Raw genomic sequence first — 16,271 nt, 5'->3', positions numbered from 1 at the left:
CTGACCAGACGGCCAAGCAGCAACTTCAGCGCCCAGCTAGGGGCGTGAGAAATTCTGGCGCCCAGCCAGGGGCGTTGAAAATGCGTCCCCGGCTGGTTCTCGTTTTCTGTCTTCTGTTTATGCGACTTCGACTTGCGTGCTTGCCTAATAACGTCCTTTACGCGTAACAGCGTTTGTGGGATTCGTTACAGGCCATCCCGAGCGTCGCTTATTTTGTGGCGATCATTCGGGTTAGCGGAACACGTGTTTCGGTATAACTCTTTGGCAAATTAGTCTATGAATGTTTGGTCAGTTTTTAAGGTCGTTGGTTTTCTAGAATAGTTTGTCACACACAATCACATATTTCGCTACACATAACTACATTACAAACATGGATTTGAAAATTAAATATGCCATGTAGTTTATGATAGGCTTCTATGGGTAGTTTGTCTGCGCCTGGCTTGGTACCGCTTCTATCGTAGATCCAACACATGCCCCGGTCGAGGTAGTGTCTTCAACAGACGAATTTCGCTCAAGAGGCCAACCCGCAAGTGCAAGCCAAGGGGGCATGCAGGCGAGAGGGACCTAATGGGCGAGCGATTGGGTTCGGGATAGGTGTACTACCTGCGCAAGTACCGAGTGGGAAACATGCGCGGCGTATGCACCCCCCTATTGGCGAAAAAAGGTATCCTTAGTCCCAACTCCCGACGGAGCCGAGATTCGTTATGATGTTCTGCCCGTTCACATTAATATGCTGATTTTCTGGTCGTCCCAACTTGATGGGGAAATAAACGCGGGGTAGGATCGTTTCACCCTTCGGCTATTTTGATTACCTACAAGCACGAGTATTTCCTTCACCATCCCCAGTGGAGTCGACATTGTGAGGGGGTCGAAAAAGCGCGAGGCTAATGCGTGACCTTGTCCCTCGTGGGTGTGACGATTCTTTTTATTCAATCAAGTGTAATTGGATTTCCTGTGAGTATACACCCAATTGACTAGTAATATAGGAGTCGCCATTCAGTTTTTAACGACAATGAGAAAAACTGACAAAACCCGGTTATCGTGACATAAAGGGAGTGCAATTATGTTTGACCACGACGGCCGTAGGTTACCTTGTGATCCCTGGTGTGGGGATCTCTCAATATACACCCGCAAGGTAGAGATTGAGGGTTCGGGGGACTGTAACTACCGAGAGGAGTAATTCGCTCGTCGATAACTCCAGAGGCAGGATATCCTTACTAGCTCAGCATAAATAATTGAAGGGACATGCGTTAACTATTAAACTAATCTGAATTGATTTTAGCAATATGCAACATATAATACTAATTCGATCGTGATTATCTGATTTAAATAACATTAAGGGACCTAGCATGATAATCCGATTTCCCAAAAATATTATATTTGTTAGGCGTGATAGAACATTCAAATTAGGTTAGTTTAACAGTTCATAAAAAGGGCGAGGAAAGCGGTTAAATCATCGAAAAGGGACACATTACGACGTACCCTTGAGAGGTGCGTCACGGTTCTCAGAAAACTAACCACTTTGACTTTGCTATTTCTCCTTTTTTTTTAACGAATCTCGATTATGGGACAGGATACGTTCTGTTCGATTTATGGATCGATTGCGACAGAACGCGTGAACAGTTTCGCAGCGAGAGGCTTAGGCTAAGGGGTTTAGAGTCAATACTCAGAATATATTATGTGTTGTTGTCTGTTTTCACGTCGAAACTAGGGGCCTATTTATAGGGAAGAGTTCGTGGAAAGATAGAATTGCAGAGTTCTAATCCGCAAAGAATTAGGAAAAGAAACGTACCCAGGTATTTTCAGCGCCCAGAGCCAGATTTCGGCGCCCAGAGCCAGGCGTTGAAAATAGGGTCTGGGCAATTTTGTTTAGTCAGATTCGGATTCCTAAAATCCGTAGAGTTTGAGATTAATTCGAGTCTTTTAGCGCGTATCAATTTCATGACGGAATGCGTCTGGGCCCGTTACGAACTCTAGGCTCCTTAGGATTTTAATTAATACGTAACTCTTATTTCCGAATCCTATTAGGAATAGGATTCTCGCGGTTTTCTATCTCATTTAGGATTTATGTTGGAATGCAACACCTAATTCTGACAGGTTTCTATCTTTTATGATTTGCCACTTTTAGAAGCTACCTTTTACGGCAGTTACTATTTTTAGCGGGTTTCCATAAATAGCAGGTTTCGGGTAAAGGGGGGAATCGAGATTCGTTTATTTTATAGGAGATGCGTTGTCAAGTGGAGTTTTTATGCTTTCATCATCGAACCTTTCCCTTGCGGGAACGGGGACAAAAGTAGGTGTCTACACCCGTAGCCTCGGTCTACGAACAAGGACAAGTCAATACAAATAAGCATGATCAAAAGGGGAAAAAGAAAATCTAGGCAAAATACAATAATTATACCACGCCCATAGATGGCAGATGAGACAAGTGATGAATCCAGTTGAAAACCAAATCTTCCGGCCTCCAGCCACTATTGTCAAAGGCAGTTTTCTCTTGTTGGACCAAACCACCAACCTCTACATCCTCCAGCTCCCCAACTTCCACATCGGAGGCATCGTCCTCGACAGCTCAACTTGGATAGCTCTCGACAATATTCCTCCGAGTACGACGAAGAGGCATACTAAAATATTCAAGTACAAAGTCAACGTTTAATATTGCGGGACTATCTCCTACAAAGTTCCTAAGACCAATATCCCCAGTGGCCTTACAAGTACAGCCATGGATCCTCATACAAATGTTCAAATTCTACACCAACGTCTAGGATATCCGTGCCTAAACAGTTGTTCCGAGTCTACATCAACGCCTAGGCTATCTAAACTCTTCAAGACTCCTCAAGGTTTATTTCCAAAAAACAACCACCCAGGGCCCACGTACAAGATTCCTACAGGAGTATATCAAGAAAGGCATCTACGAATTCCCTATACGAAATTCAAATATAAAGTACGAAATTTCAAGTCCCAAGTTCCAAAAAGTTCATGTTCAAAGATGGCTACCAAGCAATTTCCAATACAAGTACAAAAACCTAGCACCTACTACCATCAATGAGCCAACATTCAAAAATACAAGATACCATCACCCCCCTTTCCAATATACCTATCCTGTAGGTGTGGGTGGTCTCCTACCAAAAGTGGTCAAAATTTTAACGTTTCCCAATTCTACACACAAATTCAAGAGCCCTTCATCATATATACCCAAGGGAGCAACATTTCTAGGCCTCATACATACAAAAGCAATTCAAAATACAAGAAAATATCCTACACATGCACCTAAGGTAATTTCAAAAGCAAACTTGAAATACTTACATTGGTTGAGGTAGGGGAAGCAAAGAACAAACCTCGAGCAAGAGCAAGAACACGAGCAAAATTTGAGAAGCAAATGAGCAAGAGTGAGCAAGTCAGCTCACGGAGGAGGGGCTATATATACACCAGCCCTGCGCCAGACGTTGGGCCGGCGCTAGGCGCTTGCGTGCCACTGTTGGCGCATGAGGGAATATCCGCACGGTCCTTCGTACTGCTTATACGTACTTTGTTGCTACGATTTTCTGCGCCAAGCATCAAACATCAAATTAAGATTCTTTTCCAACAAATGCGGTATACGTCTATTTCGGCTACAACAACATATAAGTATATCAAGTATCCAAGCTCCAAAAAATATGCATGATTGGTCAAGGCACTCCTAACGGACTTATGCTCCGGGATAGTAAAAAAATATTGTGCTCCAATGCTCTTGTCCCCAGCGGAAACTTTAAAAATCACTCCCTATTGAATCAAGTCGGGTAAAACTCAGACGGCATACTCATAACTCAAAATTCAAAATTTTGAGATCAAGCCGGGAAAAACTCAAACGGCTTATTCAACATTCAAAATTCAAAATTTTCTATGCCAAGCTCCGTCTCAAGCTAGGGTCGGGGACGTTCAAACAGTAAAAAGTCGAGTTGTCAAAACCAACCTGAGGTAGACTCGACCTTTTTCCTAACGCTTGTATTATGCAGGTACCCACAAGCAAAGAATGGTCTCAATTGCAGAACATCTTGAACGTTCTCCTTCCTATTTCAAATACTTTGACTTTCGCTTTCCTTGCAGAACGCTCAGTCAAAGTGGGGGCTTCTGTAGACACCAAATTTGTGTCTCCCCTTTAGGAACGATGAAGAAACCATTAGCCAAGCGCCAAGATTGGTAAAACTTCGAGTGGAAGTCCCAATTGCTAAAATATTCCAAGTCCAAAATCCAAAAACCAATCCCCAAGTCAGTTCCCAATCCTGAACTTGGTACAAAATTCAATTCCTAAACACAAATTCAAAATTACAAATACAAACTCTCAAAACGGACCCCTCCATTGGTCTCCGAGCCATATTTCTAGTCAAAATGACACTAAGCAATCCGAATTCGGGCGCCGACCCACAAAACCGAGCATCCCGGGCACCGACCAATAAAACTGGATTCAAACTGTACAAATGTTCAAGAGGTTTGCGTCTAAAAACAAGCAAATCAACCTCCTTAAGCAAGCCTCCCCCACTATAATACAAAAAGGTACAACGTGCCAATAACGCGCCTCAAAAGGATGGTGTCATCGTCCTTTTTTTTCAGCGTCTACTACCATCAGATCCCAGCTCAGCACCAGCACCTGGCGTCATCGCTAGTGGAAAAAGGGTCATTTGCATCGCACTTTTAAGCACATTTGCGTCGCACATCGTGCGTGGCAAAAGCTCTCGACGCAAATGACTAAAAGTCATTTGCGTCGCACATTTGTGCGACGCAAATGAACCTTATTTGCGTCGCACAATTAGCTAATGTGCGACGCAAATAACTTTTCAGGCATGGTGCTGAAAAGTCATTTGCAACGCACATTAGCTAAATGTGCGACGCAAATGACTTTTCAATATGTTAAAAAAAATGTCATTTGCAACGCACATTAGCTAAATGTGCGACGCAAATGACTTTTCAAAAATGTCATTTGCAACGCACATTAGCTAAATGTGCGACGCAAATGACTTTTCAATATGTTAAAAAAATGTCATTTGCAACGCACATTAGCTAAATGTGCGACGCAAATGACTTTTGGATATTCTAAAAAAAATGAGCTGCTGATTTTATTTAATCCATAGATTAAATAAAATAAGCAGCTTTCCGTACTAGTATATTCAGAGCATAAAAATAAAAGTAAACTAGGTGAAAATTTTGACAATATTTCCTTTGTAATTTGACCCTCCCCAATACCGGGAATGTTATAATACATTAATATATACCTGTCAAAACAGTTTACAACCCAATAAAAGGCAAATTCACCATAGATCAACCAACATGTTGATAACCTAACTACACTTTAAACATAAAAGTTTAAGTAAATATCTCTATCCTGGATATAAAAATGGAAGATGTTAGAAATCAAATCTATGACAAATCAAGATATGACTTTCAATACAAAGATGGGATGCATTACCAACGGTGATAGTCACAGTTAAGGCAGAGAACTTCAAGAAAGTCCAGCAACTGGTGAAAATAAACACTCTTTAGGCTGGCTTGGTTTTGTTCTTGTTTCAACTGGCTGCTGCCAGAATTGCTGCTTTCTACTTCTGCCAGAACTGCTGCTGCTGCTTCTAGCTTGTAATCGATAACTGTTGTTGCCAGAACACCTGCTGCTGCTGCTGCTGCTGCTGAAGCTATGTTCACCAGTGCTCGGACGCTCAAGGGATGAAAGATGTCACCCAATGGATGACCGAACCAGGCAGAGTCGGCCAGCAGATAATTGACGGCCTTAGAAGGATTACATGAGCTGTACTTTGGTTGCAAACCATCTCCATGGTGTCGCACCCCGATGCTGCTCCATGCCACCCTATTCCACAACATGCTCCTCTTGTTTCCTTGATGCCTACCACCCAAAAATTCACATACCATCACTACCAACATCACAACAGAATCAGCTTAGAGACATAATTATGCATATATAACTGCATAAGTAACACTAAGTATTGTACAACATTATAACCAGCATTGTTACAAGATCATAGGTTAAAAACAGTTCCACCAATGTAATGTAATGAAAGTGCTTACCATAGTGTTTAGGGTTGGACAAGATACGCATGAAGCCTTGGTAAACATCACAGAACACAAACTGGGCATCAGAGAGCTCCAAAGGTCAGTTATGTGATCCAACAAAAGCTGATTATGTTGCGAAATATACTGATTGATCTCATTGACACAACCTCTTGTACTTTTAATATTTCTGCCGGAATGAAAGTACCAGTCAACCACCGTCCTAGTAGCTCATTCCATCTGCAAGACACGTGGATGCTTCTTAGCGAGTTTACTGGCTTCAATCTTAACCATTTCCTTGTATTCTTAGCGAGTTTACTGGCTTCAAACCCTAGCTTCTTCTTGCTCCGGCCATCTTTCTCTTCTTTTCCTCAAGTAGAGACAAAAGGTAGTCAAGATCCTTCAGAGACACGTCAGTGCCCTGTCTACATATTATAGATTATTCAAAGAGTGAACTCCAATTTAAAAAGCGATAAATCACTATTAAAACATCCAACTCCACAGAGTTTCTGACAACGATTGTAACTAATAAGTAATTCCAAATTGCCACAGAAAGAAAGGTCGTGTAGAAACTTTAATCACCAAAAGGAGCATATGCCAAGACAACTGCTCCGAGTCCACTTCATAACTACGAAATTTATACATTGGTTACATGTCTAATTGCCAAATCACCAGTTTCGTGATCTAATTACCAACAACAATTGAAAATTACAGTGTTCGATCATGTTCAATGCAATGATATGCAAGTGTTCGACAACTATCTTTTGTTAAGTCTTCACAAAATTTGAAGAAAATAAATAAAACAAGAACACAAAAAGGAGAAGCCAACAGAACTAGAGGAAACCTCTGTCAATCCGGGATTGCTTCTACACCTAACACAAACAACTCTTGTATGTTATCTTCAGCATCTACGGAGGTAGTATACGTAATATTCAAGCACATATTACCAAACAGCTTCTGTGGCAACCACATGAAAATCCTTACGGGACCTTAACAACATCTAGTATTTAACATAACAGAAAATAATAGTGAAGCTCTTTACCTGAAAGAAAAATAAAGAAAATAATGCCAAGTTGCCAACGAAAGGGTTTCTTCACAAGTTCCCAATTAAAACATGGAGTACAAAAATGAGAGCAACCGAATTTGGCAAATTGCATTAATATTATCCATACATTTGATGATATAAAAAATATATTGCAGCAAGAGAAATTGCACTTCACCCTCAACATTTTGATTTTTTCAGGAAACCAGACCAATACAAGTCAGAAGACCAATACTACGAGGATATAAGGGTAAAGCTGAAAATTAATTTAAACAACAATCAAAATCATAACACATTTCTCCCAAATACATCCAAATCTCACAAAATAATAGCAATTCCGTGCCTAAAACCTACAGAATAGTAGTCCAATGCCAAAAAAGTAAAATTCTAAACAACGAAATTCTAAGAATTATCAGTGCATTTTTCCGTCAAAAATCAAACGAACTCAAAACCTTAACAGTCAAGAGACAATGCACAATTCAAATTAAAATGAACAATTAAAATTCAATATCCACAAAAATTCAATCTTAATATCAAAATTAAAATTCAATCTTTAAATATACCTAGGAGAGGAGAGAAGACAGTGACCAGGAGCGGAGGAGTGGGCGGCGGCGTGGGCGGCTGCCGTGGAAGGCGGCGTTAACACGGAGCAGCGACACTGATTAGTTTGAGTTGAACGACGCAGGGGAAGAAGAGAACGAGCAGCAGGTTGAAGAGGAGAACGAACAACAAGTTGAACGGCGCAGGGGAAGGAGAGAACGACGCAGAAGGAGGGAAGACGACGGCAGTGAAGCTGGTAAACGGAAGGGTGAAGCCGGTGAGAACGGATGTTTTGGGCTTAACTGGTTTCGATAGATTTAGGTCATTTGGAGCAAGTCAGAATATTGAAGAAAACAATTGCGTCGCAGCTGTGCGTCGCAGCTTTATTAAACTGCGAGGCAAATGACTCTAAGATGTTCTCAGAGTCATTTGCGTCGCAGATTAATAAAACTGCGACGCACTTGATTGATTAAATTGCGTCGCTGTTTTACTAATCTGCGACGCAAATGACTCTGGGAGCATTTTAGAGTCATTTGCCTCGCTGTTTAATAAAGCTGCGACGCAAATGACTAAATTTTATGCTAAAATTTATCATTTGCGTCACATGTTTAGATTGGCGATGCAAATGCAGCGATGCAATTAAACGTTTTTGCACTAGTGATCCTTTTGTCGGCTTTTCAGCCGCATTTCTATATAAACCCTCATTTTCCAGCATTGGGGACAGAAAATAAAAAATGGACCACAACGTCGTAATGCCAAAATAATTCTATAATTAATAAGTCCTCTCAAAATCCTAAAAAATCTAAAAATACAAGTTCTTCTAATACCTTGCAATTGGGAAATCACCTTGGAGAAATCAATCTAGCCTACTTAGGTAATCCGAGGCCCTTCTAATCTACTATTTTTCTAATCTAGTTGCTAATTTCTAAAAGCCAAGGATGTTCATATGATATGATGTTCATACTCATTTGAACTAGGTTATGTGATAAAGGGGTAATCTTTGAGGGGATTTTATACTTGAAACCCCGCTCAAATGATCTTCCAAACCCCATTTCAAGTTCATAATTCAATCTTTATGCATTATTTTCTATAAAACTTGGTTAAGAAAGTGAGGTTTTCATGATTGTAAATACTCCTTCTATCAACCATGACTCAAGTTTTCAAAAAGCTTCAATCTTTATACAAGTTCTATGATATTTAAAGAAGTGCAACGGCTTCTTTAAGTCATAACACATAAATCATTTAACTTCATGTACAGATGCCATTTTTAAAGTTCAAATATTCGATGATGTTTTATTGGGAACCATTTCCCTTCAAACTAGAATCAAATACAAGTATGGAGCTTTCAAAAGGTGGAGCCTTTACATAAAATCTTGGCCTTTGAGAATAAAAACCTCCCAATTTCATTATTCAAGATCTATATTCAAGTTCTATTTAAATATTCAATATACAAAATCGATGATACTTTTTAATGAGCAACTCATTTTAAAGTGAGATTGTTTTACACGATTGGATTTGATGGGGAGCCAAATAACTTTTGAGCAAGTGTTCCTCAATCGAATTTTCAATATTCAAGTTACGCAATTTCTATCATACAAGTCCAATGTTTTATTGCTTATTTATTGCTTATTTGAATTCCGCACCTTTAAACATTGCAACTTTCAATTTTTCACTTACTATTTATGCAACTTTACTTGTCTAGTCCTTCTAGGCAATGTGGTTTACACCTAGTCCTTTTTCTAAGTGTTGTATAATCTTTACTAACTCCGAACTTTAAATTTATGTTGTGATGATGCTTTACTTGTTTATTGCTTTCATCACCTTGAAGGAAATAATGCCCTTGATCCAAGTATGCATTTAATGCAAAGTCTAATAAATGCGGTTCAGTATTAATTAACAAGTTAATAAATTCAGTGAGATCAAGTGAACTGAATGCCTAGCTAGAGGCCGCTTCAGTTCAAGTGGAATTAATAATATTAATCCACAACTTACTCTTGACTAAAACCGTAGGGTCACACAAATAGTACGTGAACGGATCAAGTATCTAAGTGAATATATTATTCATCAAGTACTCCATTTATGAACATTCGGAAACAACGGATCTCGGTTCCAATGGGAGCTGAAATCGTCAAAAAGCAAAATAAAGAATACTCCGAAAATGATGATATTGCTGGAAACGGAAATATGGTTCATGACGGAAATATAAATATTATCCAAGTCGAAGATGTTGCCGGAAACGGAAACATGGCTCGCATCGGAAAATATTATAGGAAATATAAATATTGCCGGAATCGGAAATATTGCCGGAAACGGAAATATTACCGGAATCGGAAATATTGTCGGAAAAGGAAATTATTTATGGAATCGGAAATATTAACCGAAACGTTAATATTTGTTCGAAACGGAAATGAATTCCGGAATCAGAAAACGAATCGGAAGCTCGACGAGCGACAAGCCGACAAGCGAGTATGCCCATCGCTCTACAAGCAAGGCAGCACCATGGGCCGCGCCCTGCGAGCAAGGCAGCAGCCATTGGCCGCACCAAGCTACAAGCAAGGCAGAAGCTTTGAGCAAGGCAGCTGCCATGGGCCGCGCCAAGCTGCAAGCAATGCAGCAGCTCATGGGCCGCGCCAAACCTGCGGCAAGGCAGCACCTCATGTGCTGCGCGCAGCCACCGAGCATCGAGTGCAAGGCCTACCGAGGCGAGGGCCACAGCGCCCTGGGCCTAGGCAGCACGCACACCAACGTGGCTCGTTGTGGCTGCGTTGGGTTGTTTCGTCTTGGGCTCAAAGAAATATCCAATTGCTTGATTCCCAAGTAACCTTGGATTAAGTATTCCTAGTCTTACTAGAATTAAAATAATTAAGAGTTAAATTAATATTGCAATTCTAATTTAATAAAATTTCAATCCTAGAAGGGTTGGTAATTCTATTCCTAGCAAGACTCGAATTCCTTATTTCCTACACTAAAAATATGAGGCTAGGTCCTCATAATTATACACATCAATTGAATTTAAATCATATTCTTTATTCCCATTGTGTTCAAGGGAGAACAGAATACAAGCCTAACCTGAATACATAAAACCTTAAGTAAAATCCTAGTTGGTTAAACCTAAGGCGGATCCGAACGTGTTGTGGAATTTCTACGGAGGGGCGACGTTTGGGGCTCTAAAGACTTGTTCTTGTTCGGTTCGGGAGCAGCTAGGGAAGGCACGCATCACATTATATGTCACCTAAATTATGCTAATTTACTATGTGGCAATTAATTTGGATTCTGGCTTTATGGTTTTTCCGCATGAATTATATTGTTGTATTATTCATAACCTAACAGTGGTATCATGAGCCTCTAATTAATTCGATATTCAATTATAGTTAACATGTATTAAATTTTGCAATGAATTAAAGGGGTGATTAATTTCGCGAATGTAATTGATTGCAAATTCTTATGATCATTTTATTATATGTTCGCAGGATTTTTCGGCAGTTTTGTCAATAATGGTCGAAATTTTATGTTTTTATAGAGAATTTTGCATGTAAACGACGTTTTAAAATTTTGATAAAAATCAGAGCTTTGACGCCGAAACCAAAAATCCCAAATTCGAAGCCTAACTATGACTTTTTAGAGGTTTTCGTTTTTCGAATGCAAAATTTGTAATTTGTATGATGTTAAATTAAATATTTGCGAATCTTGTATGTAAATCTTGAATCCATGATTGACATACTGTATATGTTTCACAATTTTAAGGTCTAATTTTGTTAATTATACAACCTAATTTGTAATTATAATTAATTTGTTGAATTTCAAATAATTTAGAATTTGTTTTGATTTTCATAATTAATTGATAATTTAATTAGGATCCTATGATTAAAAACCACCATAAAATTTATAAAAATTGAAAAGTTTTAAAATTTTATGACCTAGATTTTAATTCCTAAGAAAATATGTAATCGGGAATTAATTTGAATAATAAATTTTTGATTTTTCGCCTAAATTTAGTGAAATTATTATGGATTATTAATTTGTCGTTAAATTTAAATATAAAAGTTTTTATTTTTATAAATCGTTCACAAACTTGCACGCACGAAGCAATGGAAGCTAAGTGTTACCCTTAAGGGGTGTTGCATAGTGCGGGCATGCACTAGGCAGCGAGCAAGCACGAGCACGCGCGCGCGGGCACGGGCTTGTGCGGTGTGTTTTTTGCAATGTGATCGAGCAAGGCGACAAGCGTCAAAGCGCAAGGCAAGAGGCAGGGCAACAACACAACGAGCAAGGGAGCTCGCGCGTCGTTGCGCCAAGCCCCCTGCCCATCGCACAGCAGCAAGCACAGCGTGGGATGTTGCGCTGCTCGCTGTGATGCGTCACTCGGCCAACGACAAGCAGGCCATGGGTGCTGCACTTGTGCACGCGGCCCATAGGCGCTGCGGTGTGGCTTGCTTAGGCGAGGCGTGGGTTTTGGCCTACGGCCTTGCCTTGGCACATTGGGTCGTTTATGTGATTTTCGGTTAAGCGTCGATTTTAATTAAATTTCATAATTTTAATTTTTCTCGGAATTTAATTTTGATTAATTTAAGTATTATAAATTATTTTATACTAATGATTTTAATAAAATTAAAACCTTGGTAAAATTATAATTAATTAATTTTAATCAACTAAAAATAATATTGAGGGATTTAAAAATTATTTTATATGAGCTTTAAATTTTAATTAAATTTGTAAGTTTCCGGTTGGATTAGGAAATACAATTTTATGTTTAAAACTTGTAAAGCATGTAAATTCTTGGTTTTGGTGGGAGCTTTTAGTCATTAAGCTCTTGATTAGGTCTTTATTCCTTTAAAACAACTCGATTAAAACTAATAAGGTTGAATAATTTGCAGATTGTTGGAACCTTAATTAGTTGCTGCAAATGTTTATGTGATGCATGATTTTTCTACTAACTTGCTATGTGGGCCATTCATTGATAAATGAATGGATGAATGGTATATTGTAAATGTACTGTTTTGCAGGTTATGGAAAGTGACTAGTATGGCCCAAATAGGATAGTAAATATGGTCTGCGTACCATTAATTTGAATGTAAAATTGGTCTTATGCACCAAAGTTTGTACCACCAAATAGTTGTTATTAGTTTTAATTCTAGCATATCCTATTTGAAGAAAATGGCGCCTCCCATGGTGAAATTCAAGACGGAGTTTCCAATCCATTTTCAAGACGGATTTTGAAGTTGAAGCTTCAAGATGAAGTCGGGCCATACTAGATCACATTTAAATCTTATGCATGCTTTAAGTTATTTATTGCTTTAAATATGTCTTAATAATGCATGAGATTATGGCTTGATTATGTTGCATGATTAAGGATTTTAGTTCACTTAAAATCTAACCAATATAGTAGAGCCTTAAGTTCCAAACTTTAAAAATTGAGTTAAAAGGTGCCATTCCAAAATACCGCTTACTTGGACAACCTTTACATCAATCTTAATAATAGTTTTCCGCCATAGTGAGGTGTTACTTGGTGATTCTAAAGGGGTAAGGTACACAAAGAATTGTGAGTACATGTTAGTTTTGGTAAAACTCAACGATATAAGTAAGGAGTCCTTTTATGTCGTGGAAAATGAGATAGGTTTACAATAAGTTCTTAGACGTACCTATCAACCAAGAGTAGCTTCTAGACTATTAGCAAAGGATTTGCTTACCTAAAATATTTTAGAATTTAGTCAGAATACATAATGTGCTTAATTCTTTAATGATTTAAGGATCTTGGATTCATTTTATTCACACCTGTCGGAACACAAAAACTTGAATAAAATGCTTAATAAATATTTAATTATGCATGTATGTTAGAACTTAAGTTTATTAAGAGAAATTATGAATGGTTATTTATTTATTTATTCTTTTCAATTGTAGTTTTAACTATGGAAAACAACAATCAAAACATCATCAAGGGTTCTGAACTTATGATCAAGTTGAACCTAACAAATTTTCTTAAATGGCAAGATAAGCTAGTTGAAGTAGTGAACCTCAATGGAATTGAGTATGCACTGTTCTACCCCATTCCAAGATATTATGCAAGAGACATGACTCCTGAAAGACACGCCGCATGGGAAGCGGATCTCAACAAAGTCATGAGTCTCGTGCTGAGCAACATCCCTGACGATTGGCACAGAAGGTTTGTAGCTTACGAACCATATATGCTTCTCGGGCATCTAAGGGATATCTGTCGTGGAAGCACGGAAGAAAGAGACCTTAATGTCCATGAATTGATTGAATCAATGAAAGGGCTAAAGGTTGATCTTCATAATAGATGTTTTAGGCAAGAAGTCCAAGAAACACTTGCTCAAGTCCTTCGCTCTAAACAAAGAGTTGGTAAACCACTTAGGGATCATGTGAACTACATGTTATCATTGTTTGATCACTTGAGTCTGCTAGGTTCACCAATAAGTGAAAGAATCATTGTCTCCATCTTACTCAATTAACTTTATGAAGGTTTTAGACACTTCAGGCAGTACTACATGAGTGAACCAAGAGAAGAAACAATCGGTGAGTTTATTCGGCTAGTCAAAAATGCTGAAATAGTACTCGACTGTGAAGCCAAAGATTTACTCAAGGCTAAAGGGAGACCTTTCAAGAAAGGTGGAAAGTCCAAGGGAAATGTTGAGTCAGTTCCCAGAAAGAAGACAGAGCAGGACAAGTCCACATCAAGATGTCTTTATTGTGATGGAATTGGCCATTACAAAAGAGAATGTCCCAAATATAAGGAAGATCAGAAGAACGGAACTGTCATTCCATCTTCAGGTATTTTCGTTATAGTGTATACTTGCAAATTCAACTTCTTAATTATTAGATACAGGTTGTGGCTCACACTTATGTTCTGAATCACGGGGACTAGAAAAAGTAGATGGTTAAGCACGGGTGAAGTCGACCTACGAGCGGGAAATAGAGGAATGATTGCTGCATTAGCTGTAGGAACTTATTATTTGTCGTTGCCCTCTTGGCTAGTTTTGGAACTGGAAGAGTGTTTCCATGTTCCAAGTCTTACTGAAAACATCTTTTCTATTTCTTGCTTAGATGCTAAGGGATTTATCTTTTTAATAAAAGACAATAGTTGCTCGTTTTATTTTAAAGAGATGTTTTATGGATCTGCTAAATTAGTCAATGGACTTTATGTGCTAGATAATGACAAACAAGTTTATAACATAAATACCAACAAGGCCAAAAAGAATGATTCAGATCTCACCTATCTGTGGCATTGTCGATTAGGCCATATTAACATGAAACGCATAGAAAAACTTCAAAAGGAAGGAATTCTAGAACCATTTGACTTAGAGGATTATGGTAAATGCGAATCATGCTTACTTGGCAAAATGACAAAGCAACCTTTCTCTAAAGTTGGAGAAAGAGCAACTGATCTATTGGGTTTAATCCATACAGATGTATGTGGACCAATGAGTTCAAATTCTAGAGGTGGTTTCAGCTACTTTATCACTTTCACTCATGACTTCAGTAGATATGGTTATGTCAACCTAATGAAGCGTAACTCTGAATCCTTTGACAAATTCAAGGATTTTCAGAGTGAAGTAGAGAATCAATTAGGCAAGAAGATTAAAGCACTGCGGTCTGATAGAGGCAGTGAATATCTGAGCTATGAATTTGATGACCATCTGAAAGAAGTGGAATGTTGTCAGAATTGACTCCTCCCGTAAAACCTCAATGGAACGGTGTGTCAGAATGGACGAACAAGACCTTGCTAGACATGGTTCGATCAATGATGGGTCAGGCCCACTTCCAATAGAATTTAGGGGACATGCACTAAACACAGTTGCACTCACACTAATTAGAGCTCCGTCTAAAGATGTTGAAAAGACTCCATTATGTGTCTTTTCTTAAGATTTGGGAATGTGAAGTATACGTCAAACAATTAATTTCAGACAAACTTCAACCGAAATCTGATAAATGTATCCTTGTGGGCTACCCAAAGGAAACAAAGGGGTATTACTTCTACAATACATCTGAGAACAAGGTGTTTGTTGCTCGAGATGGTATCTTTTTGGAAAGAGATCATATTTCCAAAATGACAAGTGGGAGAAAAGTAGAGCTCGAAGAAATTCGAGTCGAACAACAAACTCTAGAGAATGCTCAAGATGACATTCAGGTTGAAACTCATAGATCTTTAGAAGTATCTGGTGAGAATCAAGAACCAACTAGAAATGTAACCCCGCGTAGATCGCAGAGATATAGGTCTCAACCAGAAAGATACATAGGTATTTTCACAAATGAGAGCCATGAAATTCTATTACTATGACGAGCCCTAGCTGTAAGCAGTGGAAAGAAGCTATGACGAACCTGCGACTTACAAACAAGCTATGACGAGCCCTAGCTCTAAGCAGTGGCAAGAATCCATGCAATCTAAATTAGACTCCATGTCTGAAAACCAAGTTTGGGATTTAGTCGATTTGCCAGATGGCTACCAAGCCATGGGAAGCAAATGGGTTTTCAAACTGAAAAAGGACAAGGATGGGAAACTAAAAGTTTTCAAAGCTAGATTGGTTGCATAAGGATACAGGCAAGTCCACGGTGTGGATTATGATGAAACCTTTTCACCAGTTGCAATGCTAAAGTCTATTCGGATAATATTAGCAATCGCTGCATATTACGATTACGAAAT

At 38.8% G+C, this 16,271-nt stretch overlaps 1 protein-coding gene across 4 annotated transcripts; it reads right to left on the bottom strand.

Moving 5' to 3' along the window:
- Positions 1-5,146: 5,146 nt before the first annotated feature.
- LOC130472579 (uncharacterized) lies at positions 5,147-8,002 on the bottom strand. Of its 4 annotated transcripts, none has more exons than XR_008918335.1 (4): positions 7,639-8,002; positions 6,204-7,075; positions 6,052-6,112; positions 5,147-5,869 (listed from the first exon to the last, which is right to left on the bottom strand). XR_008918335.1 is itself a non-coding variant. In XM_056843953.1 (4 exons), the coding sequence occupies exons 3-4, from the start codon at positions 5,845-5,847 to the stop codon at positions 5,338-5,340; spliced, it is 426 nt and encodes a 141-aa protein (XP_056699931.1). In that variant the 5' UTR covers positions 5,848-5,869; positions 6,052-6,458; positions 7,639-7,985; the 3' UTR covers positions 5,147-5,337. The 4 variants fall into 4 exon arrangements, 2 of the variants coding, with proteins under 2 accessions (XP_056699931.1, XP_056699932.1); XM_056843953.1 differs by having other exon boundaries at positions 5,147-5,356; positions 5,441-5,869; positions 6,052-6,458; positions 7,639-7,985; XR_008918334.1 differs by having other exon boundaries at positions 6,052-7,075; positions 7,639-7,995.
- Positions 8,003-16,271: the final 8,269 nt, after the last annotated feature.

The sequence above is a fragment of the Spinacia oleracea genome, chromosome 4, assembly GCF_020520425.1.
Source record: "Spinacia oleracea cultivar Varoflay chromosome 4, BTI_SOV_V1, whole genome shotgun sequence".
NCBI lineage: Eukaryota > Viridiplantae > Streptophyta > Magnoliopsida > Caryophyllales > Amaranthaceae > Spinacia > Spinacia oleracea.
This window is presented reverse-complemented; position numbering and strand designations above follow the sequence as displayed.

Coding starts and splice junctions, on each gene's coding strand:
- LOC130472579 (XM_056843953.1), bottom strand. CDS start 5,847: ATGTTGTGGAATAGGGTGGCATGGAGCAGCATCGGGGTGCGACACCAT.